Source organism: Oncorhynchus masou, chromosome 32 (genome assembly GCF_036934945.1).
Source record: "Oncorhynchus masou masou isolate Uvic2021 chromosome 32, UVic_Omas_1.1, whole genome shotgun sequence".
Lineage (NCBI taxonomy): Eukaryota > Metazoa > Chordata > Actinopteri > Salmoniformes > Salmonidae > Oncorhynchus > Oncorhynchus masou.
This window is the reverse complement of record NC_088243.1, coordinates 37,067,810-37,090,309: the sequence shown is the minus strand read 5'-3', so window position 1 is coordinate 37,090,309 and position 22,500 is coordinate 37,067,810. Positions and strand designations below refer to the sequence as shown.

The following is a 22,500-nucleotide window of genomic DNA, read 5'->3' as shown; positions in this document are numbered from 1 at the left end:
CACACACACACACACACACACACACACACACTGTCCCTGACCTTAGAGAGCCGTTTTATTTCTCTATTTGGTTAGGTCAGGGTGTGATGTGGGGTGGGCATTCTATGTTCTTTGTTTTGGCCGGGTATGGTTCTCAAATCAGGGACAGCTGTCTACCGTTGTCTCTGATTGGGAACCATACTTAGGCAGCCCTTTTCCCACCTGTATTTGTTTGTGGCACTATAGCCCTGTAAGCTTCATGGTTGTTTTTTGTTTGTTGTTTCGTTGGAGACATTTTAAATAAAAAGAGAAGTGTACGCTCACCACGCTGCACCTTGGTCTTCTTCCAGCAACGGCCGTGACACACACACACACAGGTCAGCCTTTCACAGAAAATAACAGTCTCCTGTCAGTCATCTGAAATCAATCCTTCTCACGGTTCTCTCTTTTTCTGTGTAATCTTTCAAACGTGTCAATGGCACTTGACACACAATCCTTCAAATCAAATCAAATCAATTGTCCGAACACACTCACTCACTCACACACACAGCGACGTTGGTCCATGGTGAAATCCATGGTGATCAGATCAGTTCGGATTGGAATATCGGTCCTCGGCAATATTCCCACGCTGGGGATGATTCCCCTTCATCACACTGTCTATTATGGCAGCGGGACATCTGACAGCCCTACGTGTGTGTGTGTGTGTGTGTGTGTGTGTGTGTGTGTGTGTGTGTGTGTGTGTGTGTGTGTGTGTGTGTGTGTGTGTGTGTGTGTGTGTGTGTGCACGTGTGTGCACGTGTGTGCGTGTGTAACATCCTACAACTAAGCATCGACAACCCATAAACACATGGGCCAGCCAGACGGGGTACGTGTCTCTGTGTGTCTGTGTGTTCTAAAAGCGTATTGTTGGTGTGCATTTGGGAAACACAGACACATACCCCCTCCCTCCTTCTCCTCCACCTCTCCCCCTCTCCCTGGTCACATCTTCAGGTCCACTCACCCGGATGACATTTACTGAGTAACAGCGTAAGCTAACTGCTCCACAAGACTGTATTAGCCTGCTAAACTAAAGCCTGTGGGTAACTAGGCTACCTGGCCACGGCCGAGAAGAGTAGATGATGGGGGAGAAGAAGGAGCGGAGGATGACAAAGGAAGTGTAGAAGAAGGATGGAGGGGTGAGAGAGGAGGTGCAGTTTGGGGAAGTGACACTGTAATTACGGCTGGATCAGGAAACCCCTGGGAAGAATTCAGCCCGCCTTCCCATCCTCCTCCCTGTCTCTCTTTCTCTCACTCTTTCCTGCCTCTCCTTACCCTATCCTACCACTTCTCCTTCTCCTCTTCTTGTTTCCCTTTCTTCTGTTCTCCACACTCTCTCTACCTGCCCAATCTTTTATCCCTCTCATCCAGCCCCCTCTCTCTCTCTCTCTCTCTCTCTCTCTCTCTCTCTCTCTCTCTCTCTGTCTCTCGTTCTCTCTCCTCTTACCGCTCTCATTTCTCTCTCTCTGTCTTCCTCCCACTCTCTTTACCTGGCCATGCCCATTTCATTACTGCCCCCCTCTCCTATTCTCCTCTCCTCACCCCCTCTTCTCCTGGTCATCCTTTATTATATGAAGGCTCATTTGTTAAGAGGGAATGGTCTCTTTCTCCCTTGTCTTTTCCCGCTTTTTGTGGGCTTTGGAAATATAATTTTCAATTTTTAATTTGATTCATTTAGATTAAATCATTAATCAGGAGTGAGAGTAAGTTAATTTGGTGGAAAATAAATGAGGTAGTTAGAAGGGTCTTTATGGTGTGTGTGTGTGTGTGTGTGTGTGTGTGTGTGTGTGTGTGTGTGTGTGTGTGTGTGTGTGTGTGTGTGTGTTGTGTGTGTGTGTGTGTGTGTGTGTGTGTGTGTGTGTGTGTGTGTGTGTGTGTGTGTGTGTGTGTGTGATTGTATGAGAAAGAGAGAAAGAGAGCAGAAATTAACGAGAGGGGAAAAAGAGGGGTAGGTCCTCACTAAATCTTCACTCAAATACTTGTGTCATCTTTGCACATTCAGATGCAATACCGTGTGTACAGTATAGGGTTACCAATTTCACTTCATACATGATACCTATGTGCTGGCTGACGTTTATACACCTCTCCTCCTGTGTCTCGTTCTTCCACCTCTTCTCTCCTCCCTCCATCCGTGTGCTAGCCCCCCTGGAGTTAAGATTCTCTTGACCGCTTGATGACATGGCCCCCCTCGGGACCTGTTCTGTCAGCCCTTCTGTTGCCACACACACACATGCACACACTCACACACTCACACACACACAATCACACACACACACACACACACACACACACACACACACACACACACACACACACACACACACACACACACACACACACACACACACACACACACACACACACACACACACACACACACACACAGTCATGTCTTGCACTGCTGAATATAGGATAGATAAAGCTCTCTCTTCCTCTCTCTATTTCTGTAGGAAATATTTAAATCTATTGGTTTGGGAATGGATACATACACTCACCGGTCAGTTTATGTGGTATACCGATCCAGTACCGGGTCTGACGCCCCTTTGCCTCCAGAACAGCCTGAATTATTCGGGGCATTCTACAAGGCGTCGGAAACGTTCCCCCGGGATGTTAGTCAATGCTGACGCGATGGCATCACAAAGTTAATACAGATTGAATGGCGGGACATGCTGCGAACAGCCCGTTCCATCTCATCTCTCAGTTGGTCTAAAGGGTTGAGGTCTATGGACGCAGTCCACTCATGTAAACTGAACTCGCTGTCATGTTCCCGGTTTTTCCACTGGAGACGCTTCTTCTTGGTTTTAGCTGATAGTCGTGGAACCCGGTGTGACAGTCTGCTAGCCCATCCATGCCCTTCAGCACACCGCTGTTGTACTGAGCCGTTATTTGTCTGCCTGTTAGCTTGCACCATTCTCGCCATTCGACCTCTTTCATCAACAAGCTGTTTTCGCCCAGAGGACTGCTGCCGACTGGATGTTTTTATTTGTCGCACCATTTTCGGGAAAACCCTAAACACTGGGGTGGATAAAAAGCCCAGGAGGACGTCCGTTTCTGAGCTACTGGATCCGGCGTGCCTGGCACCGCCGATCACACCACACTTAGGTCATTTGTTTTGCCCATTCTAACGTTCAGTCGAACGGTGACTGAATGCCTCGATGCCTGCCTGCCTTGCCTGCTTTATGCAGCAAGCCACGGCCACATGACTCACTGTCTGTAGGAGTGAACCATTGTCATGGAGGGACTAATAAAGTGTACGTGGTGTATCAGAGATGGAAAGATATTTGCTGGCCTTGTTAATGAAGTGATTCTTAACTTCTTATCAAATCAAGGGTAGGAGCAGTGAATTGAGTCCATACACATAGGAGCCTCCTATACAACATCCACACTATGACAATAAAGATGTCACGGTAAAACATCATAAACACACACACACACACACACACACACACACACACACACACACACACACACACACACACACACTAGGTCCAGCAGGAACATAGATACATATAGGAGCCTCTTATAGAACATCTACTGTACGTAGTAATATAAACTGTACAAATTCAACCTTAGGCTAGGCCTAACTGCATTCTGTGTGTGTGTGTGTGTGTGTGTGTGTGTGTGTGTGTGTGTGTGTGTGTGTGTGTGTGTGTGTGTGTGTGTGTGTGTGTGTGTGTGTGTGTGTGTGTGTGTGTGTGTGTGTGTGTGTGAAACCTGTAGAGCCAGCTTCAGGGATTAGTTCCAGTGTTTAGGCTAGGAAATAATCTTCAGTGGATAATGCCGTTGGAAGCGTCTGAATGTCACCCATTCCCCTTTACACAAACACAGCGATGCAGGGACACACTCACACACACACACTCTATCCAGTGATGTCTTCATAAGCACTCTTTCCATGCTGGGCAGAGAAGGGCTTCCCTTTTCTGCTCTATTAGTCAGGAATGGTTATGTGTGTGAGTGTATTTGTGGCCTTTGTGTTTGTGTTTTGGTAACCGCAGCATTTGTGACTTGTCTCTCTGAGTGTTTGGGTCCTTTTTCAGCCCTTCTCAGGACCCACGGGCGTACTTTTTCAGCCCTTCTCAGGACCCACGGGATGGATGGAGAGAGAGAATAAAAGAGAGAGGAGGAGCCAGAAATTCTACTGCCTGCCAGAAATTCACACTGGGCCTCCAATAAAATGGAAGGGATGGATGGAGAGAGAGAATAAAAGAGGAGAGGAGGAGAATAAAAGAGGAGAGGAGGAGAATAAAAGAGGAGAGGAGGAGAATAAAAATAAAAGGGGAGCGTCGGAATGAGAAAACAGAGAAACTCCATGCAGGGGCGTGTCAGACTCCTGAAAGCAGAAGGATGATACAGAGAGAGGGAGTGTAGCGGACGGAGAGAAGGATGATACAGAGAGAGGGAGTGTAGCGGACGGAGAGAAGGATGATACAGAGAGAGGGAGTGAGAAAGAAGGATGATACAGAGAGTGGGACTCCATGAGGGGAGTGTAGCAGACAGAGAAGGATGATACAGAGAGAGGGAGTGTAGGACGGAGAGAGGATACAGAGAGAGGAGTGTAGCAGAGAGAAGGGATGATACAGAGAGAGAGAGTGTAGTCGGGACGGATAGGATGATACAGAGAAGGATGACGGAGAGAAGGATGATACAGAGAGAGGGAGTGTAGACGGAGAGAAGGATGATACAGAGAGAGGGAGTGTAGCGGACGGAGAGAAGGATGATACAGAGAGAGGGAGTGTAGCAGGAGAGATGATACAGAGAGAGGGAGTGTAGCGGACGGAGAGAAGGATGATACAGAGAGAGGGAGTGTAGCGGATGGATAGAAGGATGATACAGAGAGTGGGAGTGTAGCGGACGGAGAGAAGGATGATACAGAGAGAGGGAGTGTAGCGGACGGAGAGAAGGATGATACAGAGAGAGAGAATACAGAGAGGGAGTGATGATACAGAGAGAGGGAGTGTAGCGGACGGAGAGAAGGATGATACAGAGAGAGGGAGTGTAGCGGACGGAGAGAAGGATGATACAGAGAGAGGGAGTGTAGCGGACGGAGAGAAGGATGATACAGAGAGAGGGAGTGTAGCGGACGGAGAGAAGGATGATACAGAGAGAGGGAGTGTAGCGGAGAAGGATGATACAGGAGAGAAGGATGATACAGAGAGAATGATACAGAGGAGGGAGTGTAGCGGACGGAGAGAAGGATGATACAGAGAGATGGAGAGTGTAGAGGACGGAGAGAAGGATGATAGAGAGAGAGGGATGATACAGAGAGAGGGAGTGTAGCGGACGGAGAGAAGGATGATACAGAGAGAGGGAGTGTATGATACAGAGAGAGGGAGTGTAGAGGACGGAGAGAAGGATGATACAGAGAGAGGGAGTGTAGCGGACGGAGAGAAGGATGATACAGAGAAGGATGTAGCGATACGGAGAAGGATGATACAGAGAGAGGAGTGTAGGAAGGATGATACAGAGAGAGGGAGAGAAGGAAGGATGATACAGAGAGAGGGAGGGAGTGAGAGAAGGATGATACGGAGAGAAGGATGATACAGAGAGAGGGGGAGTGTAGCGGACGGAGAGAAGGATGATACAGAGAGAGGGAGTGTAGCGGACGGGATGAGAGAAGGATGATACAGAGAGAGGGAGTGTAGCGGACGGAGAGAAGGATGATACAGAGAGAGGGAGTGTAGCGGACGGAGAGAAGGATGATACAGAGAGAGGGAGTGTAGCGGACGGAGAGAAGGATGATACAGAGAGAGGGAGTGTAGCAGAGAGAGGGAGTGTAGAGGACGGAGAGAAGGATGATACAGGACGGAGAGAAGGATGATACAGAGAGAGGGAGTGTAGAGGACGGAGAGAGGATGATACAGACGGAGAGAAGGATGATACAGAGAGAGGGAGTGTAGCGGACGGAGAGAAGGATGATACAGAGAGAGGGAGTGTAGCGGACGGAGAGAAGGATGATACAGAGAGAGGGAGTGTAGAGGACGGAGAGAAGGATGATACAGAGAGAGGGAGTGTAGCGGACGGAGAGAAGGATGATACAGAGAGAGGGAGTGTAGCGGACGGAGAGAAGGATGATACAGAGAGAGGGAGTGTAGCGGACGGAGAGAAGGATGATACAGAGAGAGGGAGTGTAGTGAGACGGAGGAGAAGGATGATACAGAGAGAGGGAGTGATACAGAGGACGGAGAGAAGGATGATACAGAGAGAGGGTGTGTAGAGGACGGAGAGAAGGATGATACAGAGAGAGGGAGTGTACAGAGGACGGAGAGAAGGATGATACAGAGAGAGGGAGTGTAGCGGACGGAGAGAACGGAGAGAAGGATGATACAGAGAGAGTGTAGAGGAGAGAAGGATGATACAGAGGACGGAGAGAAGGATGATACAGAGAGAGGGAGTGTAGCGGACGGAGAGAAGGATGATACAGAGAGAGGGAGTGTGAGAGGACGGAGAGAAAGGATGATACAGAGAGAGGGAGTGTAGCGGACGGAGAGAAGGATGATACAGAGAGAGGGAGTGTAGCGGATGGAGAGAAGGATGATACAGAGAGAGGGAGTGTAGAGGACGGAGAGAAGGATGATACAGAGAGAGGGAGTGTAGAGGACAGAGAGAAGGATGATACAGAGAGAGAGTGTAGAGGACGGAGAGAAGGAGAAGAGAGATGATACAGAGAGAGGGAGTGTAGCTGGGATAGAAGGATGATACAGGAGAGAGGGAGTGTAGAGGACGGAGAGAAGGATGATACAGAGAGAGGGACGGAGTGTAGCGGAGGAGAGAAGGATGATACAGAGAGAGGGAGTGTAGAGGACGGAGAGAAGGATGATACAGAGAGAGGGAGTGTAGGAGAGAAGGATGATACGGAGGGAGAGAAGGATGATACAGAGAGAGGGAGTGTAGCGGACGGAGAGAGAGAAGGATGATACAGAGAGAGGGAGTGTAGCGGAGGAGAGAAGGTTGATACAGAGAGAGAGTGTAGCGGAGGAGAGAAGGTTGATACAGAGAGAGGGAGTGTAGCGGAGGAGAGAAGGATGATACAGAGAGAGGGAGTGTAGCGGAGGAGAGAAGGATGATACAGAGAGAGGGAGGGAGAAGGATGATACAGAGAGAGGGAGTGTAGCGGAGGAGAGAAGGATGAGAGAGAGAGGGAGCCTGATACAGAGAGAGGAGTGGAGGAGAGAAGGATGATACAGAGAGGGGAGTGTGCGGAAGAGAGGGCGAAGTGGAGGAGGCTCTCTCTCTCTCTCTGTCTCTCTCTCTCTCTCTCTCTCTCTCTGTCTCTCTCTCTCTCTGTGACTCTCTGTCTCTCTCTCTCTCTCTGTCTCTCTCTCTGTCTCTCTCTCTCTGTCTCTCTGTCTCTCTCTCTCTCTCTCTCTCTCTATATATATATATATATATATATATATATATATATATATATATATATATAAATATATCCTGTATTTCCTGATGTAAGGTAGTTAATCTTTTGGCTTAGCTCTGAGCTTGATTAAGATGCCTTCCGACCGGCCAGGTCTGCCTTTGATGCAGGCACGGGGGTGGCTCACTGACCACTATGTGTGTGCATGTGCACGTGTGTGTGCACGAGAGAGCTAAGGTTGGGAGATTGGGCTTTGTTTTGTAGCAGTGGGGGTGCATTTCACAGCGACACTGTTGGCTTTATCAGCCTACTGGTAGGGGGGAGAGGGAAGAGGTGGGAGGGGAGAAAAGCAGAGGAGGGTAACAGAAAGGAGGGAGGAGGAGAGGAGAGGCAGAGGAGAGCGAAGGCAGGGGAGGGGAACAGAAAGGAGGGAGGAGGAGAGAGAGGAGAGGAGGGAGAGTAGACGAGAGCGAAGGAATTGGATGGGGATAGAAAGGAGGGAGGAGAGGAGGTAGAGTGGAGGAGAGGGAAGGAATTGGATGGGGATAGAAAGGAGGGAGGAGAGGGAGAGTAGAGGAGAGCGAAGGCAGGGGAGGGGGAGAGAAAGCAGGGAGGAGTGTAGGGAGAGTAAAGGAGAAGAGCGGGAAGGCAGTCGAGGGGGATAGAAAGCAGGGAGGAGAGTAGGGAGAGTAGAGGAGAGCAAAGGCAGGGGAGGGGAACAGAAAGGAGGGAGGAGGAGAGAGAGGAGAGTAGGGAGAGTAAAGGAGAAGAGCGGGAAGGCAGTCGAGGGGGATAGAAAGGAGGGAGTAGAGATGAAAGGGACAAGGCATTGACAGAAGGCTTTATTAGGCCTGGCATTAATGCTGGGTGTGTATGCAGGCCCTAAGTCACAGAATTCCCCTAGCGTTTTAACACACACACACAACACACACACACACACAACACACACACAACACAGTGACATGATTCCCCCAGCGTTTTAAGACAAACCACAGCAGTAAATAAGCTCTCTGTCAGCCGACTCTCAACACACACTTAGATAAAATCACATAGACTAGTCTGTTTCACTTACACTCTTTCCTTGTCGCTTCATTTCTCTCTCTCTCTCTTTCACGCACGCGCGCACACACGCACACACAGTCTCCCACTCTCTCTGCCTCTACATGATGTTTTGGCGAGAGGGTGGCTAGCCTTACAGTCCGGGGGGCAGAACGGGTGGAAGACTTGCTGCTTGTAAAGACAAATGCAAAAAATAGAGATAAAATAGCAGCTGAGGAGTCGCCTGCCTAGGAGCACTGAGACACAGAGTTTATTTGTTAGATGAAAGGCCACTGCACTTAGCCCCAAAGCCCCATGTGTGTGTGTGTGTGTGTGTGTGTGTGTGTGTGTGTGTGTGTGTGTGTGTGTACACCGTAAGCATTTTAAAGGTGTAACATTGTAGGTGGGATGCAAGTACACTTATCAAACCCTGCTAAAGGGACATGTAGGGTCAAATCTCTTCATCTTCCTCGACCTAGAATGATACCCCCCAACCCCACCCCCTCCCACACACACACACACACACACACACACACACACACACACACACACACACACACACACACACACACACACACACAACACACAACACTACCTTCTCTCCTCATCTCCACTCCTCATCTATCTTTCCTCTCCTTTTCTCCTCTCCTCTTCTCGCAACCTCCTCTCCTCCTTTGTGTTAATTGGCTGACCGTGAGAGTAAGAGTCCCCCACCCTTCTTTCTCTCTTTACCTCTCCCTCTATCCCCCCTGTCATACTCCCTCCCTCTCTTTACCTCTCCCTCTATCCCCCGTCGTCCCCCCTCCCTCTCTTCACCTCTCCCTCTATCCCCCGTCGTCCCCCTCCCTCTATCCCCCTCTATCCCCCCGTCGTCCTCCCTCCCACTCTTACCTCTCCCTCTATCCCCCGTCCTCCCCCTCTCTTCACCTCTCCCCATCCCCCCGTCGTCCCCCTCCCTCTCTTCACCTCTCCCTCTATCCCCCGTCGTCCTCCCCCCTCTCTTCACCTCTCCCTCTATCCCCCGTCGTCCTCCCTCCCTCTCTTCATCTCTCCCTCTATCCCCCCCATCGTCCTCCCTCCCTCTCTTACCTCTCCCTCTATCCCCCGTCGCCCTCCCTCTCTTACCTCTCCCTCTATCCCCCCCGTCGTCCTCCCTCCCTCTCTTACCTCTCCCTCTATCCCCCCGTCGTCCTCCCTCCCTCTCTTTACCTCTCCCTCTATCCCCCATCGCCCTCCCTCCCTCTCTTCCGCTCTCCCTCTATCCCCCGTCGTCTTCCCTCCCTCTCTTCATCTCTCCCTCTATCCCCCGTCGTCCTCCCTCCCTCTCTTCACCTCTCCCTCTATCCCCCGCTTCGTCCTCCCTCCCTCTCTTACCTCTCCCTCTATCCCCCGTCGTCTTCCCTCCCTCTCTTCATCTCTCCCTCTATCCCCCCATCGTCCTCCCTCCCTCTCTTCATCTCTCCCTCTATCCCCCCGTCGTCCTCCCTCCCTCTCTTCCGCTCTCCCTCTATCCCCCGTCGTCCTCCCTCCCTCTCTTCACCTCTCCCTCTATCCCCCCCCCGTCGTCCTCCCTCCCTCTCTTCACCTCTCCCTCTACCCCCCCGTCGTCCTCCCTCCCTCCTTCCGCTCTCCCTCTATCCCCCCGTCGTCTTCCCTCCCTCTCTTCATCTCTCCCTCTATCCCCCCCGTCGTCCTCCCTCCCTCTCTTCACCTCTCCCTCTATCCCCCCGTCGTCTTCCCTCCCTCTCTTCATCTCTCCCTCTATCCCCCCGTCGTCCTCCCTCCCTCTCTTCACCTCTCCCTATAACCCCCCCCCCGTCGTCCTCCCTCCCTCTCTTCCATCCCTCTCACTACCTATAAATTCACAAGACGCCAGAAGGGATTCCACCACAACTATGAAATCCTCAACAAGTCTTGTAAGGTCTTTATGGTCATCTGTGGGATTCTAGTAAAGGCCCAGGAGAAGAGGATCATTTAAAAAGAAGGCAGGGCCAGAGAAAGCTCCAGTCAGACAATAGACCTATCTGCTTCCTTAATTAAAAACCCAGCCTAAAGTGTCTTGTAATCTGGCCCAGATTTATAACACCATGAAATGAATTTCTTTTCGGTCTCTCCTCCTATGGTCTTCTCTCCTCTCCTGCATGTTTCTCCTCTCCTCTAATTCCCCTTTGTCCTCCCTCTCGCCTTCAATCCCACTCCCCCCTCTTCCTCTCCCTCTCCCTTTCCCCCTCTCTCTCTCTTTCTCTCTCTCTCCATCTCTCTCTCACCTATACATGTGTTGCAGTCATGTAGCTGGCCACATGTGAAGGCTATCAAACCAGCCTCCACGAGCATGTTATTAATTTATATATACAGTGTGTGTGTGTGTGTGTGTGTGTGTGTGTGTGTGTGTGTGTGTGTGTGTGTGTGTGTGTGTGTGTGTGTGTGTGTGTGTGTGTGTGTGTGTGTGTGTGTGTGTGTGTGTGTGTGTGTGTGTGTGTGTGTGTGTGTGTGTGTGTGTGGGATGCAGTAAAGTAGACAGTGTTATCCCGTCAGGCCCAGTCTCCTGTATGGGGAACCTGATCTGTGTAATAAAAGGCCTATAAACCCCTGTGGCAGTAGCCTGCTAACAGATGCACTGTCTTTATCAGAACAAGACCAGGGTCCTGTGTGGCTCAGTGTCTCTGTGGGGCCACCCATATGTGTTTGTAAGTGCCAAAAGCGTCTGCTAAATGGGATATATTATTATTATATAAGGTTCTGTCTCTGTGTGTGTGTTCATGCCTGTGGTTGTGTGTGTGTATTAGCAGTGTAACCATGGCCTGACTCCTTCCATAGCGTGCAGCGTATGTGTGTGTCTGTGTGCCGTGTGTGTGTCCAGTATGTGGTCACGGCTGCAGTTCGTTAGCAGTAGAAGCTGTCAACAGCTCTGTGTCAAGGGTCTTGCCATATCCCTGTCCATGCTATAAACCCACCATGCCACTATTGTGACATCTAACTAAGACCATTGTTTATTCTGGGGCGTGTGTGGAGTCTGCTTAAAGATCCTATTAAATTATATAGTGCAGTATTCAAATTCAAATCAAATCAAAGTTGATGTGTCCCATGCTCCGAATACAACTGGTGTAGACTTTACCGTGACATGCTTGGTGACGAGCCCTTCCCAACGATGCAGAGTTCAAAATAAAATAGTAAAACAAGAGGAATAAAATAAAATACAGCTTAGAGTCTTCTTGGGTATGACGCATGAAGCTTGGCACAGCTGTATTTGGGGAGTTTCTCCCATTCTTCTCTGCAGAACCTCTCAAGCTCTGTCAGGTTGGATGGGGAGCGTCGCTGCACAGCTATTTTCTGGTCTCTCCAGAGATGTTCGATCGGGTTCAAGTCCGGGCTCTGGCTGGGCCACTTAAGGACATTTAGAGACTTGTCATGAAGAGACTCCAGCGTTGTCTTGGCTGTGTGCTTAGGGTCGTTGTCCTGTTGGAAGATGAACCTTCATCCCAGTCTGAGGTCCTGAGAGCTCTGGAGCAGGTTTTCATCAAGGATCTCAATCTACTTTGCTCCGTCTTTCTCTCGATCCTGACTAGTCTCCCATGATGCTGCTACCTCCATGCTTCACCGTAGGGATGGTGACAGGTTTCCTCCAGACGTGACGCAAATTCAATCTTGGTTTCATCAGAATAGAGAATCTTGTTTCTCATGGTCTGAATGTCTTTAGGTGCCTTTTTGTCAAACTCCAAGTGGGCTGTCATGTGCCTTTTACTGAGGAGGCGCTTCCTTCTGGCCACTCCACCATAAAGGCCTGATTGGTGGAGTACTGCATAGGTGGGTTTCATTCTGGAAGGTTCTCCCATCTCCACAGAGGAAATCTGGAGCTCTGTCAGAGTGACCATCGGGTTCTTGGTCACCTCCCTCGGTTTAGACGGGCAGGCCAGCTCTAGGAAGAGTCTTGATGGTTACAAACTTCTTCCATTTAAGAATGATAGAGGCCACTGTGTTCTTGGGGACCTTCAATGCTGCAGACATCTTTTGGTACACTTCCCTAGATCTGTGTCTCGACACAATCCTGTCTCGGATCTCTACGGACAATTAGTTCGACTTCATTGCTTGGTTTTTGCTCTGACATGCACTGTCAACTGTGGGACAGGTGTGTGCCTTTTTAAAATCATGTCCAATCAATTGAATTTACCACAGGTGGACTCCAATCAAGTTGTAGAAGCATCTCAAGGATAATCAATGGAAACAAGATTCACCTGAGCTCAACTTCGAGTCTCATAGCAAAGGGTCTGAATACTTATGTAAATAAGGTATTTCTGTTTTTTATTTGTAATGCATTTGCTAAAATGTCTAAAAACCTCCCTTTGTCATTATGGGGCACTGTGTGTAGATTGATGGGGAAACAAATATATTTATTCCATTTTAGAATAAGGCTGTATTCTAACAAAATGTGGAAAAAGTGAAGTAGTACAATCTGAATGCGCTGTATATGGTGTGTATACAGTCTAGTGAGTGTGTATATGGTATGTATATATAGTCTAGTGAGTGTGTATTAGGTATGTATTTACAGTCTAGTGAGTGTGTATATGGTGTGTATATATAGTCTAGTGAGTGTGTATATGGTATGTATATATAGTCTAGTGAGTGTGTATTAGGTATGTATTTACAGTCTAGTGAGTGTGTATATGGTGTGTATATATAGTCTAGTGAGTGTGTATATGGTATGTATATATAGTCTAGTGAGTGTGTATATGGTATGTATATATAGTCTAGTGAGTGTGTATATGGTATGTATATATGGTCTAGTGAGTGTGTATTAGGTATGTATTTACAGTCTAGTGAGTGTGTATATGGTGTGTATATATAGTCTAGTGAGTGTGTATATGGTATGTATATATAGTCTAGTGAGTGTGTATTAGGTATGTATTTACAGTCTAGTGAGTGTGTATATGGTGTGTATATATAGTCTAGTGAGTGTGTATATGGTATGTATATATAGTCTAGTGAGTGTGTATGTGGTGTGTATACAGTCTAGAGAGTGTGTATATGGTATGTATATATAGTCTAGTGAGTGTGTATATGGTGTGTTTATATAGTCTAGTGAGTGTGTATATGGTATGTATATACAGTCTTGTGAGTGTGTATATGGTATGTATATATAGTCTAGTGAGTGTGTATATGGTATGTATATATAGTCTAGTGAGTGTGTATTAGGTATGTATTTACAGTCTAGTGAGTGTGTATATGGTGTGTATATATAGTCTAGTGAGTGTGTATATGGTATGTATATATAGTCTAGTGAGTGTGTATATGGTATGTATATATAGTCTAGTGAGTGTGTATATGGTATGTATATATAGTCTAGTGAGTGTGTATATGGTGTGTATATATAGTCTAGTGAGTGTGTATATGGTATGTATATACAGTCTTGTGAGTGTGTATATGGTATGTATATACAGTCTTGTGAGTGTGTATATGGTATGTATATATAGTCTAGTGAGTGTGTATATGGTATGTATATATAGTCTAGTGAGTGTGTATTAGGTATGTATTTACAGTCTAGTGAGTGTGTATATGGTGTGTATATATAGTCTAGTGAGTGTGTATATGGTATGTATATATAGTCTAGTGAGTGTGTATATGGTATGTATATATAGTCTAGTGAGTGTGTATATGGTATGTATATATAGTCTAGTGAGTGTGTATATGGTGTGTATATATAGTCTAGTGAGTGTGTATATGGTATGTATATACAGTCTTGTGAGTGTGTATATGGTATGTATATATAGTCTAGTGAGTGTGTATATGGTATGTATATATAGTCTAGTGAGTGTATATATGGTATGTATATATAGTCTAGTGAGTGTGTATTAGGTATGTATTTACAGTCTAGTGAGTGTGTATATGGTGTGTATATATAGTCTAGTGAGTGTGTATATGGTATGTATATATAGTCTAGTGAGTGTGTATATGGTATGTATATATAGTCTAGTGAGTGTGTATATGGTATGTATATATAGTCTAGTGAGTGTGTATATATAGTCTAGTGAGTGTGTATATGGTATGTATATACAGTCTTGTGAGTGTGTATATGGTATGTATATATAGTCTAGTGAGTGTGTATATGGTATGTATATATAGTCTAGTGAGTGTGTATATGGTATGTATATATAGTCTAGTGAGTGTGTATTAGGTATGTATTTACAGTCTAGTGAGTGTGTATATGGTGTGTATATATAGTCTAGTGAGTGTGTATATGGTATGTATATATAGTCTAGTGAGTGTGTATATGGTATGTATATATAGTCTAGTGAGTGTGTATATGGTATGTACATATAGTCTAGTGAGTGTGTATATGGTGTGTATATATAGTCTAGTGAGTGTGTATATGGTATGTATATACATTCTTGTGAGTGTGTATATGGTATGTATATATAGTCTAGTGAGTGTGTATATGGTATGTATATATAGTCTAGTGAGTGTGTATATGGTATGTATATATAGTCTAGTGAGTGTGTATATGGTATGTATATATAGTCTAGTGAGTGTGTATATGGTATGCATATATAGTCTAGTGAGTGTGTATATGGTATGTATATATAGTCTAGTGAGTGTGTATATGGTATGTATATATAGTCTAGTGAGTGTGTATATGGTATGTATATATAGTCTAGTGAGTGTGTATATGGTATGTATATATAGTCTAGTGAGTGTGTATATGGTATGTATATATAGTCTAGTGAGTGTGTATATGGTGTGTTTATATAGTCTAGTGAGTGTGTATATGGTATGTATATACAGTCTTGTGAGTGTGTATATGGTATGTATATATAGTCTAGTGAGTGTGTATATGGTATGTATATATAGTCTAGTGAGTGTGTATATGGTATGTATATATAGTCTAGTGAGTGTGTATATGGTATGTATATATAATCTAGTGAGTGTGTATATGGTATGTATATATAGTCTAGTGAGTGTGTATATGGTATGCATATATAGTCTAGTGAGTGTGTATATGGTATGTATATATAGTCTAGTGAGTGTGTATATGGTATGTATATATAGTCTAGTGAGTGTGCGTAGGGTCAGTGCAAGATAGAGTCAGTGCAGACAGTTCTGATACCATTAATTGACTATTTAACAGTCTGGCTATTTAGCAGTCTTATTGCTTTTGTGTAGAAGCTGTCTCGGAGCCTGTTGGTCCGAGTGCAGGTGCTCTGGTACCGTTTGCCGGATTGTAGCAGAGTGAACAGTCTATGGCTTCAGTAGAATTCCTAATTCTATGGGTGTGTGTATGTTTTACATTATTTTATCAGCCAAAGAGAAAGGTCTTTTTTTTGTGAGAGTCTGAGTGTTTTTTTCATCTAAGGTAGAGGAACGTGTGTGTGTGTGTGCGTTCAGTAGTGCGTGTGTGTGTGTGGTTCTTTTTGAAACTTGCAGATTCAGCCCGTTGTCTCTGACAGCAGAGAGTTCTCTAGGGGGAAGAGGGTTTGACAGTGTGTGGAATCTTCCACAACACATCCCTCTGGTCCTCTGCTTCACCCAGTGCTCTCTCTCCTCTCTCATCCCCCTCTCCTGTCCTCTCTCATCCCCAACAGAAAACAGGCCTCTCCCAATCCACCTTTAAGTGGTAACCACGGAAACAGCCAATCCCTGGAGAGCTGTGCATAATTAAATTAGGGCTCCTTTGTGTGTCAATTAATTAAAGAGAGAGATAGGTCTTTAAGGTGGATAGACTAGACAGAGAGAGATAGGTCTTTAAGGTGGATAGACTAGAGAGAGAGAGATAGGTCTTTAAGGTGGATAGACTAGACAGAGAGAGATAGGTCTTTAAGGTGGATAGACTAGACAGAGAGAGATAGGTCTTTAAGGTGGATAGACTAGAGAGAGAGAGATAGGTCTTTAAGGTGGATAGACTAGACAGAGAGAGATAGGTCTTTAAGGTGGATAGACTAGACAGAGAGAGATAGGTCTTTAAGGTGGATAGACTAGAGAGAGAGAAATAGGTATTCAAGTTGGATAGACTAGAGAGAGAGAAATAGGTATTTAAGGTGGATAGACGAGAGAGAGAGAGAGAGAGAGAGAGAGAGAGAGAGAGAGAGAGAGAGAGAGAGCAAGAGAGAGAGAGCAAGAGAGAGAGAGAGAGAGAGAGAGAGAGAGAGAGAGAGAGAGCAAACTGGAATGCTATTTTGCCCTAAACAGAGAGTCTACAGTGCCAGAAATACTTGACAAATGTGACTGACCCAAAATTAAGGAACGCTTTGACCATATATAAACTCAGTGAGCATAGCCTTGCTATTGAGAAAGGCCGCAGTAGGCAGACCTGGTTCTCAAGAGAAGACAGGCTATGTGCAAACTGCCCACAAATGAGGTGGAAACTGAGCTGCACTTCCTAACCTCCTGCCAAATATATTACCATTTTAGAGACACATATTTCCCTGAGATTACACAGACCCACAATGAATTCCAAAACAAATCCAATTTTGATAAATTCCCTTATCTATTGGGTGAAATACCACAGTGTGCAATCACAGCAGCAATTATTGTGACCTGTTGCCACAAGAAAAGGGCAACTAGTGAAGAACAAGCACCATTGTAAATTCAACCCATATTTATGTTTATTTTATAACACTATACGTAGACATAATATGAAATGTCTCTATTCCTTTAAAAATGTTGTGAGCGTACTGTTAAGAGAGCTGTAACCCTCTGTGTCTCTCAGATATGTGTCTGTAACTACATATATATGTAACGTTTATAACCCCTGACCTTTGTCCGTCTGTCTGTCTGTGACTCTAGGTGTGTGTCTGTAACTACATATATATGTAACGTTTATAACCTCTGACCTGTGTCCGTCTGTCTGTCTGTGTCTCTAGGTGTGTGTCTGTAACTACATATATATGTAACGTTTATAACCTCTGACCTGTGTCCGTCTGTCTGTCTGTGTCTCTCAGATATGTGTCTGTAACTACATATATATGTAACGTTTATAACCTCTGACCTGTGTCCGTCTGTCTGTCTGTGACTCTAGGTGTGTGTCTGTAACTACATATATATGTAACGTTTATAACCTCTGACCTGTGTCCGTCTGTCTGTCTGTGTCTCTCAGATATGTGTCTGTAACTACATATATATGTAACGTTTATAACCTCGGACCTGTGTCCGTCTGTCTGTCTGTCTGTCTGTCTGTCTGTCTGTCTGTCTGTCTGTGTCTCTAGGTGTGTGTCTGTAACTACATATATATGCAACGTTTATAACCTCTGACCTGTGTCCGTCTGTCTGTCTGTCTGTCTGTCTGTCTGTCTGTCTGTCTGTCTGTCTGTGTCTCTCAGATATGTGTCTGTAACTACATATATATCATATATATGCAACGCTTGTAACCTCTGACCTGTGTCCGTCTGTCTGTCTGTGTCTCTCAGATATGTGTCTGTAACTACATATATATGCAACGTTTATAACCTCTGACCTGTGTCCGTCTGTCTGTCTGTGTCTCTAGGTGTGCGTCTGGACAGGGTGCGTGGTGGCAGACAGAAGTACAAGCGCCGGATAGACGCTGAGAACAGCCCTTACCTCAACCCTCAACTGGCCCTGCCTGCCAAAAAGCCATGTAAGAACACACACAGACAGACACAGGCACAGACACACACACATACACAAATATTGCAGAAGATGTTGCTCCCTGCTGGATATACACAGATCACACCTTGGAGAGGTTTCTGAAGGAGAGATGGAGAGAACGAAAGAGAGGGAGACAAAATGAGTTCATGAGAAAGAGAGAGAGAGAGAGAGAGAGAGAGAGAGAGAGAGAGAGAGAGAGAGAGAGAGAGAGAGAGAGCGAGAGAAAGGGGCCTAATCCGGATTAAATCCAATCTGGCAAAGACATCAAACCAGCATTACCCCCCCTCTCTCTCGTCAGCAGTCGGCCAAACAGATAGATGCTCCTCTCCTCTCCCCGCATGGTGCTTACCAGCTCTGTCCCCTAAGCCCTTTTTGTTAATACTAGAATATTCTCATGGAACACAGTATGCTATGCTGCATGATAGCTGCAGAAATAATCAGAATAATTATTGGAGGGGTAATCACATTAGGAATTTGGTTGCTGGAGTAACATCCAGGCTTTAACCCCCTGATCCTGATCCTACTGTCAGTCAGCACCCAGGCTTTACCATCCAGATCCTGATCCTACTGTCAGCCAGCACCCAGGCTTTACCATCCAGATCCTGATCCTACTGTCAGCCAGAACCCAGGCTTTACCATCCAGATCCTGATCCTACTGTCAGCCAGCACCCAGGCTTTACCATCCAGATCCTGATCCTACTGTCAGCCAGCACCCAGGCTTTACACCCCTGATCCTACTGTCAGCCAGCACCCAGGCTTTACACCACCTCTATCCTGATCCTACTGTCAGCCAGAACCCAGGCTTTACACCACCTCTATCCTGATCCTACTGTCAGCCAGAACCCAGGATTTACACCACCTCTATCCTGATCCTACTGTCAGCCAGAACCCAGGCTTTACACCACCTCTATCCTGATCCTACTGTCAGCCAGCACCCAGGCTTTACCCCCCTGATCCTGATCCTACTGTCAGCCAGAACCCAGGCTTTACACCACCTCTATCCTGATCCTACTGTCAGCCAGAACCCAGGCTTTACCCCCCTGATCCTGATCCTACTGTCAGCCAGAACCCAGGCTTTACACCACCTCTATCCTGATCCTACTGTCAGCCAGAACCCAGGCTTTACCCCCCTGATCCTGATCCTACTGTCAGCCAGAACCCAGGCTTTACACCACCTCTATCCTGATCCTACTGTCAGCCAGAACCCAGGCTTTACACCCCTGATCCTGATCCTACTGCCAGCCACCACCCAGGCTTTACACCACCTCTATCCTGATCCTACTGTCAGCCAGAACCCAGGCTTTACCCCCCTGATCCTGATCCTACTGTCAGCCAGAACCCAGGCTTTACACCACCTCTATCCTGATCCTACTGTCAGCCAGAACCCAGGCTTTACACCCCTGATCCTGATCCTACTGCCAGCCACCACCCAGGCTTTACACCCCTGATCCTGATCCTACTGCCAGCCAGCACCCAGGCTTTACACCACCTCTATCCTGATCCTACTGTCAGCCAGAACCCAGGATTTACACCACCTCTATCCTGATCCTACTGCCAGCCAGCACCCAGGCTTTACACCACCTCTATCCATCCCTTCATTCCTCGATCCGCTTTATCCCGTCTCCGTTACCAACTCTCTCAATTCAATTCAATTCAAGCTTTATTGGCATGGGAAACATGTGTTAACATTGCCAAAGCAAGTGAGGTAGATAATATATAAAGTGAAATAAACAATAAAAAAATTGCCGGAAACATTACACATACAGAAGTTTCAAGACAATAAAGACATTACAAATGTCATATTATATATATACGGTGTTTTAACAATGTACAAATCCCTCTCTCTCTGCCCTACACACAGCCTGTTCCCTCAGTTTCCTCTTTTTCCAACTCTCCCTCCATCTCTTTCTATCTCAAACACTACCGATGTCTGTCTGTCTCTGGACTACAATATTTATAAAGTAAAACATAAAAAGAGAGACAGTATCAGTGTTCACAGTCAGGATAGCGTCCCAACAATAAATATGTCTGTAGTTAGAGAATATTCTGAGTAAAGAAACCTTCAAAGCCCTCTCTCCATAGTTTTAGCTGAGTTAACACTTATAGAGCTGATACAGTTGTAGACTCCCACACAGCCCTTAGCCCTAACAGAGCCCAGCCATCCACATTGATTATCCACACATAACAAAGGCTGGGGGGATTGAAATGGGGGGCCATTGATTGTAATTAAGGAAACATTAAATAAGATTTAGCCACAGACTGATAGAGCTCTAGTCTAGCCCTCTCTCTCTCTCTCCCTGGAGTGAGGGGCGGCTCTGGTCGATATGCAGACAACCCCCCCTCTCTCTCTCTTCCTATCTCTCTCTCCGCCCATCTCTTTCTCTTGCTCTCTCTCTACTGTATGTGTCTACAGTAGCTCTCTCGTTTGTTCTTCCGTCTCTCTCTTCCCTGTCTCTCTCTCTCACCCCTCTCTCTCCCTCCTCTCTTCCCCTGTCTGTCTCCCAGCACCCCCCCTCCTCCCCCTCCTCTCTCTATCTCGCTGGTATTTGGGTTCACTGGCTCATCATGGTCATCTATCATCTGGCTGCATGATTAAGCAGCAGATTCATTTGAATACAGGAGTGAGACTGCCACTAATTGTCTGTAGCGAGCTCATCTGCAGATTTGATTCCATTGGAAATGTTTTGGTTGTATTTAACTTTCCCCTGCACACTCCCAATGCCGCCTTCTTCTTTGTATGAAACAATGCATCCACCACCTACTTGTCTATCCACCAACTAGGTTCACTTCTTTCCAATTCCCACTGTCCCCCGTATGTACTAGAATTTTCAGAGCTTTGTATTTTGCTTTAGAAGACACTGGGTCAGTTATAGAACCACCACTGGGCCAGTTATAGAACCTGGTTCAGTTATAGAACCACCACTGGGCCAGTTATAGAATCTGGGCCAGTTATAGAACCTGGGCCAGTTATAGAACAACCACTGGGCCAGTTATACAACCTGGTTTTATAGAATTTTTGCATCTGAGCTCCAAGAGTGTGCGGCTCTCTTTTATTTTTATTTTCAAGTTTCTACTCCGCTAGCCAGCACCTCGTATTTATAGGTGTGCGTTTCTCTTTCTTTTTCTTCCAGTTATAGAACCACCACTAGGCCAGTTTAAGAATATGGGCCAGTTATAGAACCTGGGGCAGTTATAGAACCTGGGCCAGTTATAGAACCACCACTGGGCCAGTTATAGAATCTGGGCCAGTTATAGAACCTGGGCCAGTTGTAGAACCACCACTGGGCCAGTTATAGAACCTGGGCCAGTTATAGAACCACCACTGGGCCAGTTATAGAACCACTACTGGGACAGTTATAGAACCACCACTGGGCCAGTTATAGAACCACCACTGGGCCAGTTATATAACCTGGGCCAGTTATAAAACCTGGGCCAGTTATAGAACCTGGGCCAGTTATAGAACCACCACTGGGCCAGTTACAGAACCTGGGCCAGTTATAGAACCACCACCGGGACAGATATAGAACCTGGGCCAGTTATTGAACCTGGGCCAGTTATAGAACCTGGGCCAGTTATAGAACCACCACTGGGCCAGTTATAGAACCACCACTGGGACAGATATAGAACCACCACTGGGCCAGTTTTAGAACCATTTAGAACCATTTAGAATCCTTATAGAACGTTAGAGCCAAAAATCCCAGTTGAAGAACTATTGTAGACTATTGTACAAGTGTAACGACAATGATTGTGATTGTAACATCAACTAACACACGCATCCATTGCGTAAGGCACAACAGCGTGATAATGATCAGATTTTTCTCCATGTTTGAGCGTGTGTTGATTTGACCCTGTCTCTCTGTTCTCTCTCGGTGGTCACCCAGTTCCCTTTGGCTGCCTTGCAGATAACAAAATCGTGTCCCACCTGCTGGTGGCCGAGCCTGAGAAGATCTACGCCATGCCTGACCCTACCGTCCCCGACAGTGACATCAAGGCCTTGACCACGCTGTGTGACCTAGCTGACCGCGAGCTGGTGGTCAACATCGGTTGGGCCAAACACATCCCAGGTACGGGTTTACACACACACACACACACACACACACACACACACACACACACACACACACACACACACGCGCGCACGCACGCACGCACGCACGCACGCACGCACACACACACACACACACACACACACACACACACACACACACACACACACACACACACACACTAAGCACTAAGCACTAAGCACTAAGCACTAAGCACTAAGCACTAAGCACACACTAAGCACTAAGCACTAAGCACACTAAGCACGTGTCTACGCAGATTCAACATCACCTGGGCTGAGAACATCCCAGTTGAGCCTACACACTGACGCCCAGGTAAAACCTCACTGACGCACACGCTTAACCAAATGTACCCCTGGTACACAAAATGACCAGAACACCAACACAAAGACGGTCAACATCGTCTGTTCGGTTGAAGCTCATCCCAGGTAAGACCCT

At 46.6% G+C, this 22,500-nt stretch overlaps 1 protein-coding gene across 5 annotated transcripts in view; it reads left to right on the top strand.

Moving 5' to 3' along the window:
* Window positions 1-22,500, top strand: part of LOC135526032 (estrogen-related receptor gamma) — a 113,408-nt gene that overhangs the window by 51,121 nt on the left and 39,787 nt on the right. For 4 of the 5 annotated variants that reach the window (XM_064954056.1, XM_064954058.1, XM_064954059.1 and 1 more), the window contains 2 exons: window positions 17,877-17,987; window positions 21,880-22,062. In XM_064954056.1, coding sequence (XP_064810128.1) covers window positions 17,877-17,987; window positions 21,880-22,062 — 294 coding nt within the window. The remainder of the gene's footprint in view (window positions 1-17,876; window positions 17,988-21,879; window positions 22,063-22,500) is intronic. The other variant, XM_064954057.1, reaches the window with a different exon arrangement.